This window comes from Mustela erminea, chromosome 9 (genome assembly GCF_009829155.1).
Source record: "Mustela erminea isolate mMusErm1 chromosome 9, mMusErm1.Pri, whole genome shotgun sequence".
NCBI lineage: Eukaryota > Metazoa > Chordata > Mammalia > Carnivora > Mustelidae > Mustela > Mustela erminea.
The window spans coordinates 72,335,523-72,350,136 of NC_045622.1; the positions used below are offsets into that span (position 1 = coordinate 72,335,523).

Here is a 14,614-nt window from a genome sequence, read left to right on the forward strand (position 1 = left end):
TGGGAAACATTTTTAAGAACATTTGCTCTCCAGAGGCCAGTAACACAATGGCACTTAACAATTTCAGACCAAATAGTCCTGATGGTTGTCCACTCAAAAATCATCTTCAGATTTTCCTCAAAATGTAGCTGCAACTATGACCCTTATCCAGGCCTGAATACTAAGAGAGGTTAACTAGAACAACTTTACTGCCATCACTTTCCAGATCTTTGACCAGTTTACTTCTTGAGAATAAAGAGAATTAGGCTTTTTTTTCAAGTGTGTCTCAAATGTAAAAGGACAAGACTGAGCTATGTAGTCTTTTTAAAAGACTTATTTGAGGGGGCGCCTGGGTGGCTCAGTGGGTTAAGCCCCTGCCTTCGGCTCAGTCATGATCTCAGGGTCCTGGGATCGAGTCCAGCATCGGGCTCTCTGCTCAGCAGGGAGCCTGCTTCCCTCTCTCTCTCTCTCTCTCTTTCTCTCCCCGCCTGCCTCTCCATCTACTTGTGATTTCTCTCTGTCAAATAAATAAATAAAATCTTAAAAAAAAAAATAAAAAGACTTATTTGAGAGAGGGAGGCGAGAAACAGGATCTTCAAGCAGACTCCGTGTCCAGCGTGGAACCAGACGCACAGCTAGATCTCAGGACCCATTAGATCATGACTTTAGCCCCAACTGCGGAGCTCTGTCTCCACGACCTAGGCAATCACGACCTGAGACAAAACCAAGTTGGAGGCTTAACTGACTGAGGGAACCAGTCACCCCTGCAAATTATGTAGTCTTGACAAGGAGTATAATAGGATTTGCTTTTCTATAGGTTTTTTTTTTTTAAGCCTTAGGATATAATTTACACATAAAGTTCTCCTTATATTTTTAAAAGATTGTATTTATTCGACAGACATGGAGAGGGATTACAAGCAGGAAGTGGGGCTCAATCTTTCCCATGACTGAGCTACCCAGGAGCCCCTAAAATTCACCTTTTGAAGTTTAATTCTGTGGATTTTCATAGTTGGACAACCTTCACCACTATCAAATCTTTGAACTTCTTAATTATTCCAAGTAGAAACCTGTACTTATGCCTGGCCTCTAGTAAACTTTGAGGCAACTTGTTTTTTTTAAAAAATTATTTACACTTTTTTTTTTTTAAGATTTTATTTATTTATTTGACAGAGATCACAAGTAGGCAGAGAGGCAGGCAGAGAGAGAGAGAGGAGGAAGCAGGCTCCCTGCAGAGCAGAGAGCCCAATGCGGGACGATCCCAGGACCCTGAGATCATGACCCGTGCCGAAGGCAGCAGCTTAACCCACTGAGTCGCCCAGTTGCCCGATTTACACTTATTAATTTCATATCTGATATAATAAATTAGTACCAACATGACTAGAAATAATACTTAAAGATTTATTAACCTAATCTTTCGTGAATTTTTTAGATTTAATCTTGTAAAGCTTCCTCACTTTCTGACACACAAAGTCTTCCAAGATCACCTTGTATCTTCTTGCCCCAGGCAAGGAATAGACCAGCTCTGCAAGAAGCCCTGATTCTTTTAAATTAATATCTCATTTTATGCAGTAACAGGGAGGCTCAGTCAGTTAAGCATCTGTCTTCTGCTCAGGTCATGATCCCAAAGTCCTGGGATGGAGCCCTGTATCCGGCTCCCTGCTTGGCAGGAAGCCTGCTTCTTCCTCTCCCCTTCCCCCTCCTTGTGTTCCTCTCTTGCTGTGCCTCTCTGTCAAATAAATAAATAAATAAAATATTTAAAATAAATAAGTATGATCTCGTTTTAGTCTTAACCTTGGGAAGTGGATTAAATATGCCTTAGTGGGGGAAGCAAATGGAATGTTCAGAATATAGTTCCCCTATATATATATATCTCTCTCCATATATATGCATGTAGATGGATGAACATTTTTTTCCACTAAAGCCCATGTTGTCAAAGCATCAGGACTTCAAAGCCTGTTCTTTCAGAATTCTTCACTGCATTCCTACTGCACTTTGGCAGTTGTTGGGATGTATACATCTTGGCCCTCCTGTATTTAGATTGCTGCCATCAAGCAAAATGATTAAGTTAGCTTGGATTATAGCCACCCAGAGAGCCCACTCAGGCAGTAGACCTCAGTGGCCTGTCCTGCACCTATGGTAGGTATGAATGAAGAGGCTTTTTCTTCACCTAGATCAAGAGTTTGGTCACTACCAAGATGACACCTCCTTTTGCCACCAGATACCTCTTGGTCATCCTGGCCAGCAGGGCTGACCTCTCAACTGAGTGGTAAATGAGGTACAAGTACCAGAGTTGCTGTGGAAGTAAGCACACAAGCAAGTGGTAGTACAGGACCAACAGTGACTGCTGCTGCTTTTTTTTTTTTTTAATATTTTATTTATTTATTTGACAGACAGAGATCACAAGTAGGCAGAGAGGCGGGCAGAGAGAGAGGAGGAAGCAGGCTCCCCGCTGAGCAGAGAGCCTGATGTGGGGCTCGATCCCAGGACCCTGGGATCATGACCTGAGCCGAAAGCAGAGGCTTTAACCCACTGAGCCACCCAGGCGCCCCTGACTGCTGCTTCTGTCTGCTATAGGTAACCTGTTTCTCGGAGCTTGTTGGGTCCCCCCAAAATTGGGTACCCCAATAATGGGTCCGTGATTAAAGGAGCGAGACTGATATAATGCGAAAGTCAAGCAAAGCTTTATTCCGCGCCAAACATCAAGAATCAAACCGACGGTCAAACAGACCGGTCAGGGGTTGCCCCTTACAGAGGACGACCCCTCCCTGCTTTCCAGACTAATTTTTATAGAGCAAAGGCCACACCCAGGTGGCTAATTGAATTACAATTCACCCCACAGTAGCCATGGAAACTAGCCTATCACCTTGGTAGCTAGGAGACAGTTATGAGCCCCCACTGACTGAATACCTCCACCTGGCCTGACGCACCCTTGGACTTGGACTTTGTTACCTGGGACTGGTTTCTGGGACTTGTTTCTAAGTAAGTTCCCCTGGGGAGGGGGGCAAAGTCAATTTAAGTTTTATAACAAAATGGCAGTTCAACCGAGGTGGGGCTGCTCTGGCTGAATAGGCCCTTACAAGCTGATAGTTTGTGAAAAGTGCCCTAAGAGAAATAGGACAGATGTGGGGAGGTGGTGGTAATTGACATTGCTCCAGGAAAGCTAGAGGAAGTACCATGTATACTCAGGACTGCAAATGAGGAATCTACTTTGAGAATGGTTGGAGAATTTTCCAGAAATAGGGAACAGCAAAAAGTCCTGAGCCAAGTAAAAGCTGTTGAAAAGCTGGAGTGGAGTGAGGTGAGAGTGTCTGGAGATGAAGTTGGAGGGCTAGAAGGAGGCTGGATCGTGAATGTCTTTTAGGTTGTGGTAAAAATTAGTTACTTTACTGATGAATCACTAAATTTTACCTCTGAAATTAATTTAAAAATTAACTTAAAAAATTGGTTAAGTGTAATGAAAAGTTGTGGTCTGGTTTTAAGCAGGGTGACTGCATGGTGTGAACTACATTAAAACCAAATTATAGGCTTTGTAATTTTTATTTTTTTTAAGATTTTTATTTATTTACTTATTTGGCAGAGATACAGTGAGAGAGGGAACACAAGCAGGGGGAGTGGAAGAGAGAGAAACAGGCCTTCCTCCCACCCAACCCTACCCCAAGCAGGGAGCCTGATGTAGGGCTGGATCCCAGGACCCTGGGATCATGCTGAGCTGAAGGTAGAAGCTAAATGACTGAGCCACCCAGGCACCCCAAACTGTAAAGTTTTTTCCGGCGAGATAAACACAACACCAGGCAAAGTGGGTGCAAGGTAAGATTTATTAAAAACGCTCTCTGGCGAAGTTTCAGGGCTCAGGAGAAGGGGAACCAGGAAAGTTGTGCCGGGAGGAGGTGGGCACCCTCGGGCGAGGTTCTGCGACTCTGGAAAGCAGAGTGGCGGAAGTCGCGCCCAAGGCAGGGAGGAGGGGGCTTTTAAGGGGTCTTGGGGAAAGCTCAGGGGTCTTTTGGCAAGTTTCCCTTATTTGGATATCCCGCCGCTCATCGGGATCCCATTGGTCCACAGGAGACCAGGGCGGGGGTCTCAGATTCCTGCTTGGGCCTTTGTTCTCCTGTCTGAGCTCAGGTCTTGTGGTGGGAACTTTCACCATCTTTAGTAGCCCTTCCTGCCAGCCCAACACAAACCACGTGATGAAGTTCTAGAACCTAGGTGAGGTTCAGTGGGCTGAGGTCCGGAGCTGATGACTGAAAGACCCGCGGATCCCCTTACCCAAGAATCCAACACTGCCACTGGATGCAAACAGCAAGAGGTTTATTGGGACGCAGGTACCGGCGGGTGGTCGGCAGCTCCAGCTAACCGAGCACACCGACCGAGGGGAAAGCGGGGTTTTTATAGACAGGTACAAACAAGTTTTGGGTGGGGACGGCGCTGATTGATTGATCCTTTGAACAGGCATACTTGGCGTCAGTGGATTGGGTCAGGGGACCCCGCGCGAAAAAGCAGACAAAGCAATCTTACAGAAGCAGAACTGGCCGGTTAGCCCACGCATGCGAAAAAAGCACTACCAGGATATTGAAGGCCTGGTTACTTATCAAGTAAAGACAATTGGGAGTCTCCTGGTGGAATGTCACACTCCTGCCATCAAGCATCCTTGTTAATGAGATTTAGGTTTAGAAGAAATTGAACTTTATTTACTTTTCCTTCCACTTCCACCTCCTTCGGTTTTTATGGAGGGGAGGGTGACATTAGGGCTATTGATAAGGTAACTTCTTTGTTGTAAATCTCAAGGAAATTTGCAAACCAAGGGAGACTCCTGTCTTGCAGGATTGCGATCTCAGCAAGTTCACTATTTATCGTTTTATGGCAGTCAGGGGTGCCTGAGGAATGCTACACATATGGAGGGGAGCGGATGAAAGGGGGGGGTGCAAGGCGCCAGCTTTTGCTTAGTCCTCAGGCAGCCTCCTGCTCCCTCATCATTCCCCCCCCCGAACAATTTTGACCCTTAAATCTTTAAGGTGGTTGAAGGTGGAAGGTCTCATCTTCTGTAACTTCTTCGTGCTGAATAGGGGCGTAGAGCTGTCCCTACCTACTGGGGTCGATATTGATCAGGGTAGGAATGTATAAGGGAGTTACGAAAGGTGGAGGCAGCTGAATCCAGCGCTGATAGTGAAGAGGTGTCCTCGCGCGCGACAAGGATCGTCTGTCGTGGTGTAGTCATTGTAGCAATGGAGTCTCGGCACCAAGTAGAGAAACATGGAACAAAGCAACATATTAAGATTAATAAGGCGATAAGAATGAGAAGCCTGAAAAGGAGATTCGGCCATAGTCCTCCTTCAAACCAGGAACTTAACCAATCACTAAAAGAGAGAGAGAGAGACCTTGTAGAGCCTTAATCTGGGCATTCGTATCCTTTATTAGTCCTGTGATAGTCTGGGATGTACACACAACATTCTGTCTTGATAATTGCACATGTGCCACCCTGGGCTGCTGTCAGGACATCTAAAGCCATCCTATTTATCTCTTAAGGGAGGGGACTTTCCAGGGCAGGGGTCTTTCAATGACCAAGAAAGAATTCTTGGGCGCCTGCGTGGCTCAGTGGGTTAAGCCGCTGCCTTCGGCTCAGGTCATGATCTCAGGGTCCTGGGATCGAGTCCCGCGTCGGGCTCTCTGCTCGGCAGGGAGCCTGCTTCCTCCTCTCTCTCTGCCTGCCTCTCTGCCTACTTGTGTTCTCTGTCAAATAAATAAATAAAATCTTTAAAAAAAAAAAAAGAAAGAATTCTTGAGACAAATAAATAAATAAAATCTTTAAAAAAAAAAAAAAAGAAAGAATTCTTGAGACATCTTTGGTGCAAAATGGTGGTTTATTAAAGCACGGGGACAGGACCCGTGGGCAGGAAGAGCTGCTGCCCCGGGTTGTGAGGGATGGCAGGTTATGTACCCTGCGGTTAGGGGAAGGTGAGGGGAATGTAGGTTTCAGTGGAATTTTCATATGCTAAAAGAAGACCAAGGTTGTCTTTTAGCAAGCCATTAACATCAAGATAGTTGGGAGACTCCTGTCTTGCAGGATTGTGATCTCTGCAAGTTAACTATTTGCTTATTGTTCATGGCAGTCAGGGCTGCCTGAGGGATGCTACACATATTACCGAGGGGGAGCGGATGGAGGGGGGGTGCAAGGTGCCAGCTTTTGCTTTGTCTTCAGCCAGCCTCGTGCTCCTTCATCACACAGGCTTCGAAACAGAAAATGGAAAAGGATTAAAATGCAAATACTCAAAAAAAAGATGACTTGAGGAGGTTGTGCCCACCTCTGTGGGTCATAAATTCTTGGTATAAAGTTAAAACCACCCTTAGGTGGTTTTAAAGGAAAGTGGCCTTTCCTTTTCATTGTTGTTATGCCCCCCCCCACCCCGCAGTGGGTCTGTGATTAAAGGAGCAAGACTGATATAAAGCGAAGGTCAAGCAAAGCTTTATTTTGCGCCAAGCATCAAGAATCTAACCAAACGTTCAGACCGCGCCTCTTACAAGAGAGAGCGACCCTTCTCTGTTTCCCGGAATAGCTTTTAAGGGCAAAGGCCATGCGGTTGGGACTGGCCATGCACAGGTGGCCAATGAGATTGTAACACACAGAGAAAGCGGCACTGTCCTGCTAGGTGACCAATTGAATTACAATTTACCCTAGTAGACATTTGAACCAGCCTATCACCTTGGTCAGAACTGGCGCCCAAAATGTGCCCAAAGGGCGGGGCCCATACTCCTTGGTAGCTAAGGAGACAGTATGCATCCCCCTAATAGGATGTCTCCACCTGGCCTGACCCACCCTTATATTTGAGCTTTGTTACCTGGAGCTGGTTTCGGGATTTGTTTTTAAGTAAATCCCCTGGGGGAAGGGGAGCAGGGATAGTTTAAGGGTTAAACAAGGTTATTGTTTTAACTTTGATGGAAGCCTCTAGCTAAATAGGTCCTCACAATTGCTGCTTTAATTCAATCTCTATTTCAGCACTCCATTCTGAAGTTACAGAGCTCAATAATAATGTTTTAAATTCCGGCAGATAAATGTGTAGACAAGGGTATGGTAAGTACATTGAAAAGTACATTCCTCAAATTCAGGTTGGTCATTCCCACGCCCACCCTTTACTTAAATCATCGCTGGGGCTCAGGTCCCTCCAGCATGTCCTCTCAGAAAGAGGCAAGTTATCTGGAAGAACAGGAGATGCTCGAAGGAGAACTTTCTCCCACTGGGGCCTCGAGCCTGACCCTCATCAGCCTGTAGTCATGATGGTTTCCAAAAATTCAACACTATAATCAGTCCCAGGCTTAGGCTTGTTGAGGGAAATGAAACTATACTCCCCAAATCCCTGTTTCCAAGTTCTTAAAGATAGCCTAGAACTCTTCACAGGGGCACCGAGGACGCCAATGCACTCACTCCGACACCGCCCCCCTTGCAGAACGAAGGGCCGCTAAATGCCTGCGAATGCGCCTGCGCCTGGGCTAGCGGTGGGCGGGGCTTGCGTACTGAAGACAGAGTCTTGCATGGGAGCATCTTGGCGTTGCAGTCGGTAGAGCAACTGTCGCAGGGCTTCGCACTTAAGTGCCGTTGGTGGCTTCCTTTTGGTGTAACTTTTTTCTTCTTCTTCTTTTTAAGCTTCCTTAAAGGCAGTGAGTTCTGTGTTCCGGCTGTCTGTACTGAGTTGGGGCAGGCAAGTACTTTTGAGTGTCTAGTACTGGGGTGAAAATGATAGCTTGAGGGCTGGGAGAAATAAAAAGCTCATTGGTGCCCCAACACCTAGGCAGACTGGTTCTCCTCTGCCTCTCCATACCCCTTTTTTCGCTTTCCCGCCACACGCGGCTCCAACATTCTGCAAACTCAGTAGGTAAGCCCCTAGATGTTCAGTGTGACTAGTATGTTGATACCTGTGAGCGTGATCAATTTAGGGGATTTGATTCCACTGAAATTTCATTATCCCTATCAGGTTCTCAAAATGTCAACTATCAAGGAGAAGCTTATTGAGAGTCTAATTGAGGAAGATGAAGCCTCGCAGAGTAAGATCACCATTGTTGGCACTGGTGCTGTAGGCATGGCTTGTGCTATTTGTATCTTATTGAAGGTAAGTTAGAAGCCTATCCGGTAGGGGAAAATCAAGAACTTTGAGGTCTTGTAGATGTTGATGAGTTCAGGGTTGTGGGGCCAACCTTCTGACAGCAAATATGTGTTCACTTATCTGATTTTGACCTAATTTAAGAAACGTTTATTTGGAATTTATCTTGAGTCTGGTATTGCTAGACTATTTAAGCTGATTCATAGGAGGCACATTGATGGCATTAATTTGTTAATATTCTGTTTAAATGATCCCATACCTTGCTTTCCTGGAAGAATAATGGGTGAAAGTCATACTTTCTAGAAGCTTATACTTAAAAAGAATTTTTTTAGGGGCACCTGGCTGGTTCAGTCAGAAAAGTATGAGACTCTTGATCTCAAAGTTGTGAGTTCAAAACCCACATGGGTATAGAGATTACTTAAAAACAAAAAAAAACTTTAATTGTTTTTTAAACTATAAGTATTACACGCTCATTATAAAACAAAAAGTACCAAAGTTGATAAAGTAACAGTGGAAGTTCTTTAATTTTACTTTTTGTTTCTACAGCATCTTTTCATGTGGCTTTTGGCAATTTGTATATCTTCTTTGGAAAAGTCTCTGTTCAAATCCTTTGCCATATATATATATATATTTATTTTTTTACTGCCTTCTAAATACCTATATATTTAGAGAGAGCACACATGTGGAGGTGGGGAGAGGGAGGAGAGTGAGAGAAGTTTTTTTCAATTTTAATTTTAATTAATTAATTTTAAAAGATTTTATTTAATTTATTTGAGAGAGAGAGAGAGAACACAAAAGAGAGAGAGCAAGCGTGAATGGCGGGGAGGGGCAGATGAAGAGGGAGAAGCAGATTCCCCACTGAGCAGGGAGCCCAATTGTAAGGCTCGATCCCAGGGCCCTGGGATCATGACCTGAACTGAAGGTAGAGGCTTAACCAACTGAGCCACCCCGGCACCCCCTTTTTTTTTTTTTTTTTTGAAGATTTTATTTATTTATTTGACAGAGAAAGATCACAGAGAGGCAAAGAGGCAGGCAGAGAGAGAGAGAAGCAGGCTCCCCGCTGAGCAAAGAGCCTGATATGGGGCTCCATCCCAGAACCCTGAGATCATGACCTGAGCAGAAGGCAGTGGCCCAACCCCCTGAGCCACCCAGGCGCCCCTCCCCTTTATTTTTTAAAAAGACTTGTTTATTTATTTCAGGTACAGAGTGTGTGAGCAGGGGAGGGGCAGAGGGAGAGGGATACAAATTTTCAGTGTGACTCCCTGCTGAGCGTGGAGCCTGTCATCAATTCCAGGACCCTGAGATCATGACCTGAACTGAAATCAAGAGTCTCCTGCTTAACCAGCTGAGCCACCCAGGTGCCCCAAGGATTTTTTTTTTTCTTAAGATTTTATTTATTTTTAGAGAGAGGGAGAGTGGATGGGGGTGGTGAGGGTGGGGAAGAACAAAAAGAGAGAGGGAGAGAGAATCTCAAGCAGACTCCATGCTGAGTGCAGAGCCCAGTGCAGGGCTTGACTCCAGGGTCTTGAGATCATGACCTGAGCTGAAATCAAGAGTGAGGCACTTAAACAACTGAACCACCCAGATACCCTTTGTCTGTTTTTAAATTGGGTTATTTGTTGTTGACTTGTAGGGGTTCTTTTTATAGTCTAGATATTAATCTCTTGCCAGATTTGTGTATTTGAGTATTTTCTCCCATTCCATGGTTTTCTTTTCACTCTGCTGTTTTTGTTGTGTTGTTGTTTTTGATTCACAGATATTTTTAATGTTAATGTAATTCAGTTTAAGTTTTAAAAGAGCAAGTGAGCAATTGGGAGGTGATGCCCTGGAGGGTTGGAGAGTGAGAGAGAGAGAGAAACAGGCTCCATGCCTATTGCAGACCCTGACATGGGGTTCAGTCTCATGACCATGAGATCATGACCTGAGCTGAAATCAAGAGTTAGATGCTTAACCAGCTGAGCCACCCAGGTGCCCCTCAATTAATCTATTTTTATTTTTGTTTTATGTGTTTTGGTGTCATATCCAAAAACCACTGTCAAGTCCAATGTCATGAATCTTTTATATTTTCTCCCAAGAGTTTCATACAGTTTTAGGTCTTATATTTAGATCTTTGATCTATTTTTAATTATTTACATGATGTAAGGTATAAGTCTAATTTCATTCTTTTGCTTGTAAGTATCCACTTACCCCAGTATGATTTGTTGAAAAGACTCTCTTTTCCCCCATTAAATGGCCTTGGCATTCCTGTCAAAAATCATTTGGTCATAGGGCACCTGGGCGGCTCAGTCAGTTAAGCGTCTGCCTGCAGCTCAGGTCATGATCCCTGGGTCCTGGGATCAAGTTCCACATAGGGCTCCTTGCTCAGCAGGGATCCTACTTTTCCCTCACCCTCTGTCTGCACCTCCCCTTGCTTGTGTTCTCTCTTTCTGTTGAGTAAATAAATAAAGTCTTAAGAAAAAAAAAAAAAGTAGAGTCCAAAAGATTTTGAAAATACCATTTGCCATAAATGTGAGAGTTTATTTCTGGGCTCTCTATTCCATTGATTTATATGTCTTTATGACAATATCATGCTATTTTGATGTAGCTTTGTAATAAGTTTTGAATTCAGGAAGCATTAGACTTCAAAATTTATTCTTTTTCAAGATTGTTTTGCCATTTAGAGTCCCTTAAGATCCTTTAGAATGGATTTTGTTCTGTTCCTTTAAAAAATGTCACTGGGATTCTGTAAGGGTTTGTATTAAATCTGTAGATGATTTTGAGTATGTTGACAACTTAACAGTATTAAGTGTTCTAATCTAGGATCATGTGATGTCTTTCCACTTATCTGAGTCTTCTTTAATTTGTTTCAGCAATGTTTGTAGTTTTCAGTGTACAGCCTGGGTAGCTTCTCAGGACACCTGGGTAGCTTCTCAGGACACCTGGGTAGCTCAGTCAGTTAGGTGTCTGCCTTTGGTTCATGTTATGATCTCAGGGTCCTGGGATTGAGCTGCATGTTGGGCTCCCTGCTCACCGGGGAGTCTGCTTCTCCCTCTCCCTCTGCCCCTCTGCTCATGCTCTCTCTCGCTGTCTTTCTCTGAAATAAATAAAATCTAAAACAAAAAATAAACAAAAAACACAAACGCTTTGCTTTTTAAAATGTTTTCAGGGGCACCTAGGTGGCTCAGTGGGTTAAAACCTCTGCCTTCAGCTCAGGTCATGATCCCAGGGTTCTGGGATCAAGCCTCAAACTGGGCTCTCTGCTCAACAGGGAGCCTGCTTCCCCCTCTCCGTCTGCCTGCCTCTCTACCTACTTGTGATATCTGTCTCTCTGTGAAATAAATAAATAAAATCTTTAAAAAAATGTTTTCAAAGATATTTCTATCTCTGGGTTACCTCAAATGTTCCCTTTTTGTCCTTTCAGCCCTCCAACAGCTGTCTCACCAATTCCCTATATTAATTACCTCCTGCTGAAATGCTTAGAGTGGTTTCTGTTTTCCTGTACAGATCCAAAGACATAGACTAATAGAAAAATGGATCTATAAACATTATCTGGTTTTCTTACCAATTAGCTTAGAAGTGATATGTGATCCTTCTGGGTGAACCTCCTTATCTTCCTTATGTTCCTGATATATAACACATAATTTAGTACATTTTAGAAGCTACAGTTTTCCAGAAAGTTCAGATGGCATCTGATCTGAGAAAAAAGGGTAGCAAATAGGGACTCTGATCCCTTGCCCTTACTTCTCATCTTTAGAATCTGGCCACTGGATATGAGGGAAAACTCTTCTTCTATGTAGTTCTGTATTCTGTTTCATTTGGTAAACTCAATTCAAATCAGAGTAAGCAAAAAAGAGACTATACAGATTTTCCTGGACTTATGATGAGGTTACATCTCAATAAACTCATCATGAGTTCAGAATGTATTTAGTACACGTATTCCACCTGTCATATCTTAGCCTAGCCTGCCTTAAGCATGCTCAGAACAATTACACAATTACATTACATTATTGTGGATGTAACTACACTCTAAGCTAATGTAATGTGATAATGTATGTAATGTAATATTATAAAATGTAATAATGTAAGCTAAATAATGTTATAAGCTAATTACATTAGCTTAGAGTTGGGCAAAACCATAAAATTGATTATTTTATAATCAATTGTTGAATATCTTGTGAAATATATTGGTTCTGAAAGTAAAAAACAGAATAATTGATAAGTGTATCCATTGTTTGCCTCATGATTGTGTGGCTGACTGGGAGCTATGGTCTGGTTGTATGCCCATCTACCCCTAGGTTGGAGATCCAATGTTAAATGTACTGTGCGTGAAATGGGTTCCCAGAGGTGGCCACCTTTTTATTTTAGTCATAAGGATGCATACTAAAAACTTCAGCCAATTCAGAAATTGGGCATAAAGGTTAAATGTAATAAAATCCTTTGAAGGAACTTAATAGCTTTTCATCATTATTAAATATCTGAAGTGGAAAAAAAGCCACTTATAAAAAAATTATCAATTAGTTTTGAAGACAAAGCAATTAGTAATTTTTGCTACATTCTGTTGCTTACTTTGACTTCTTTCTGGTCACTCTAGACACACTCACACACTCACTTTTATAGCATTTTTTTCTATTAAAATATAACTATACTTCGATTATAAAGTAGCCACACACAAATTTTTCTTTTTATTTTTTAAATACTGAAGTAAGAACATTCTTCAAAATATGTTATTCAAAACTTTCATGTATTTTAGGATTTGGCCGATGAACTCGCCCTCATTGATGTCTCAGTGGACAAATTGAAGGGAGAAATGATGGATCTTCAGCATGGCAGTCTTTTCTTTAATACTTCAAAGATTACCTCTGGAAAAGGTTAATTTTAATTTAAAGAGTTCTTTTCAGAGTTTTAAAAAAGTGTAATGAACTTTACCAAACTGGTCTCCGTAAATATAAAATTAAAAAGTATCACCAATCTCATTAGGACATACAGTTTAAAAGGTTAATTTTTTATTCTAAAATAATTTTAAAAATGATTTTATTCATTTATTTGTGAGCAAGCACAAGCAGGGGGATAATAGGGGTGCCTGGGTGGCTCAGTTGGTTAAGCTTCTGACTTTGGCTGAGGTCATAATCTCAAGGAACTGGGATCAAGCCCCACACTGGGTTCCCCACTCAGTGGGGAGTCTGCTTCTCTGTTTTCCTCTGCCCCTCCCCCTGCTCATGTTCTCTTGAGTAAATAAAATCTTTTAAAAAAGAAACAATCATTAAAAAATTATGAAATTCTTGACATATAAAAAGAGTTTAAGTATAACAAACATCAATGTATCCAACACCCAGGAAAAAAAATAAAACATTACTAATTTAGTTGATATGTTCTGTGTTACATCTATTCATGTCTCAATCCTGAATATACTGGTTATCTTTACCATGCATTTCTTTTACACTTGTATTTTAGTGACTTACCTCATATTATATAATTAATAGATACAATTGGCATAAATACATTTGGATATAAACATGATTAAACATGATAAACATCTTTTTTTAATTACCAAATAATATATTATTTGCCCCAGGGGTGCAGGTCTGTGAATCATCAGTCTTACACATTTCACAGCACTCACCATAGCACATATCCTCCCCAGTGCCCATCACCAGCTACTATATCCCTATCCCCCACCCTGAGCAACCCTCAATTTGTTTTGTGAGATTATGAGTCTGTATGGTTTGTCTCCCTCCTGATCCCATCTTGTTTCATTTTTTTTCCCTCCCTACCCCCATGACTCCCCACCCTGCCTCAAATTCCTCATATCAGAGGGATCATATGATAATTGTCTTTCTCTGATCGACTTACTTCGCTTAGCATAATACCCTCTAGTTCCATCCACACCATTGGAAATGGCAAAATTTCATTTTTTTGTTGGCTGTGTGTGTGTATATAGTATTCCTGTGTGTGTGTGTGTATGTGTGTGTGTGTGTGTGTGTGTGTGTGTACCACATCTTCACCCATTCATCTGTTTATGGACATCTGGGCTCTTTCCATAGTTTGGCTATCGTGGACATTGCTGCCATAAACATTCAGGTACATGTGCCCCTTCTGATCACTACATTTGTATCTTTAGGGTAAATACCCAGTAGTGCGATTGCTGGGTCATAGAGTAGCTCTATTTTCAGCTTTTTTTTTTTTTTAAAGATTTTTATTTATTTATTTGACAGAGAGAAATCACAAGTAGATGGAGAGGCAGGCAGAGAGAGAGAAAGGAAAGCAGGCTCTCCGCTGAGCAGAGAGCCCGATGCGGGACTCGATCCCAGGATTCCGAGATCATGACCTGAGCCGAAGGCAGCGGCTTAACCCACTGAGCCACCCAGGCGCCCTATTTTCAGCTTTTTGAGGACACACCATACTGTTTTCCAGAGTGGCTGCACCAGCTTGCATTCCCTGCCTCATCGGTCTCCCTGCTCAGCGGGGAGTCTACTTCTCCTTCTCCCTCTGACCCTCCCCCTGCTTGTGCTCTCTCTGCTTCTCTCTAAAAAATGGGAAGAAAAAGTACACAGACCTTCCCTATGAAAGTC

The 14,614-nt window shown here is 42.7% G+C and overlaps 1 protein-coding gene across 2 annotated transcripts in view; it reads left to right on the forward strand.

Moving 5' to 3' along the window:
• The first annotated feature begins 2,937 nt into the window (after positions 1-2,937).
• The window catches only part of LDHC (lactate dehydrogenase C), a 46,793-nt gene continuing 35,116 nt past the window's right edge, over positions 2,938-14,614 (forward strand). Inside the window, exons 1-3 of one of the 2 annotated variants that reach the window (XM_032358578.1) lie at positions 2,938-2,958; positions 7,941-8,075; positions 12,796-12,913. In XM_032358578.1, the coding sequence (XP_032214469.1) occupies positions 7,950-8,075; positions 12,796-12,913 (244 nt within the window). In that variant the 5' untranslated portion in view covers positions 2,938-2,958; positions 7,941-7,949. Of the gene's footprint in view, positions 2,959-7,523; positions 7,842-7,940; positions 8,076-12,795; positions 12,914-14,614 lie in introns of those variants that run through there. The other variant, XM_032358577.1, reaches the window with a different exon arrangement.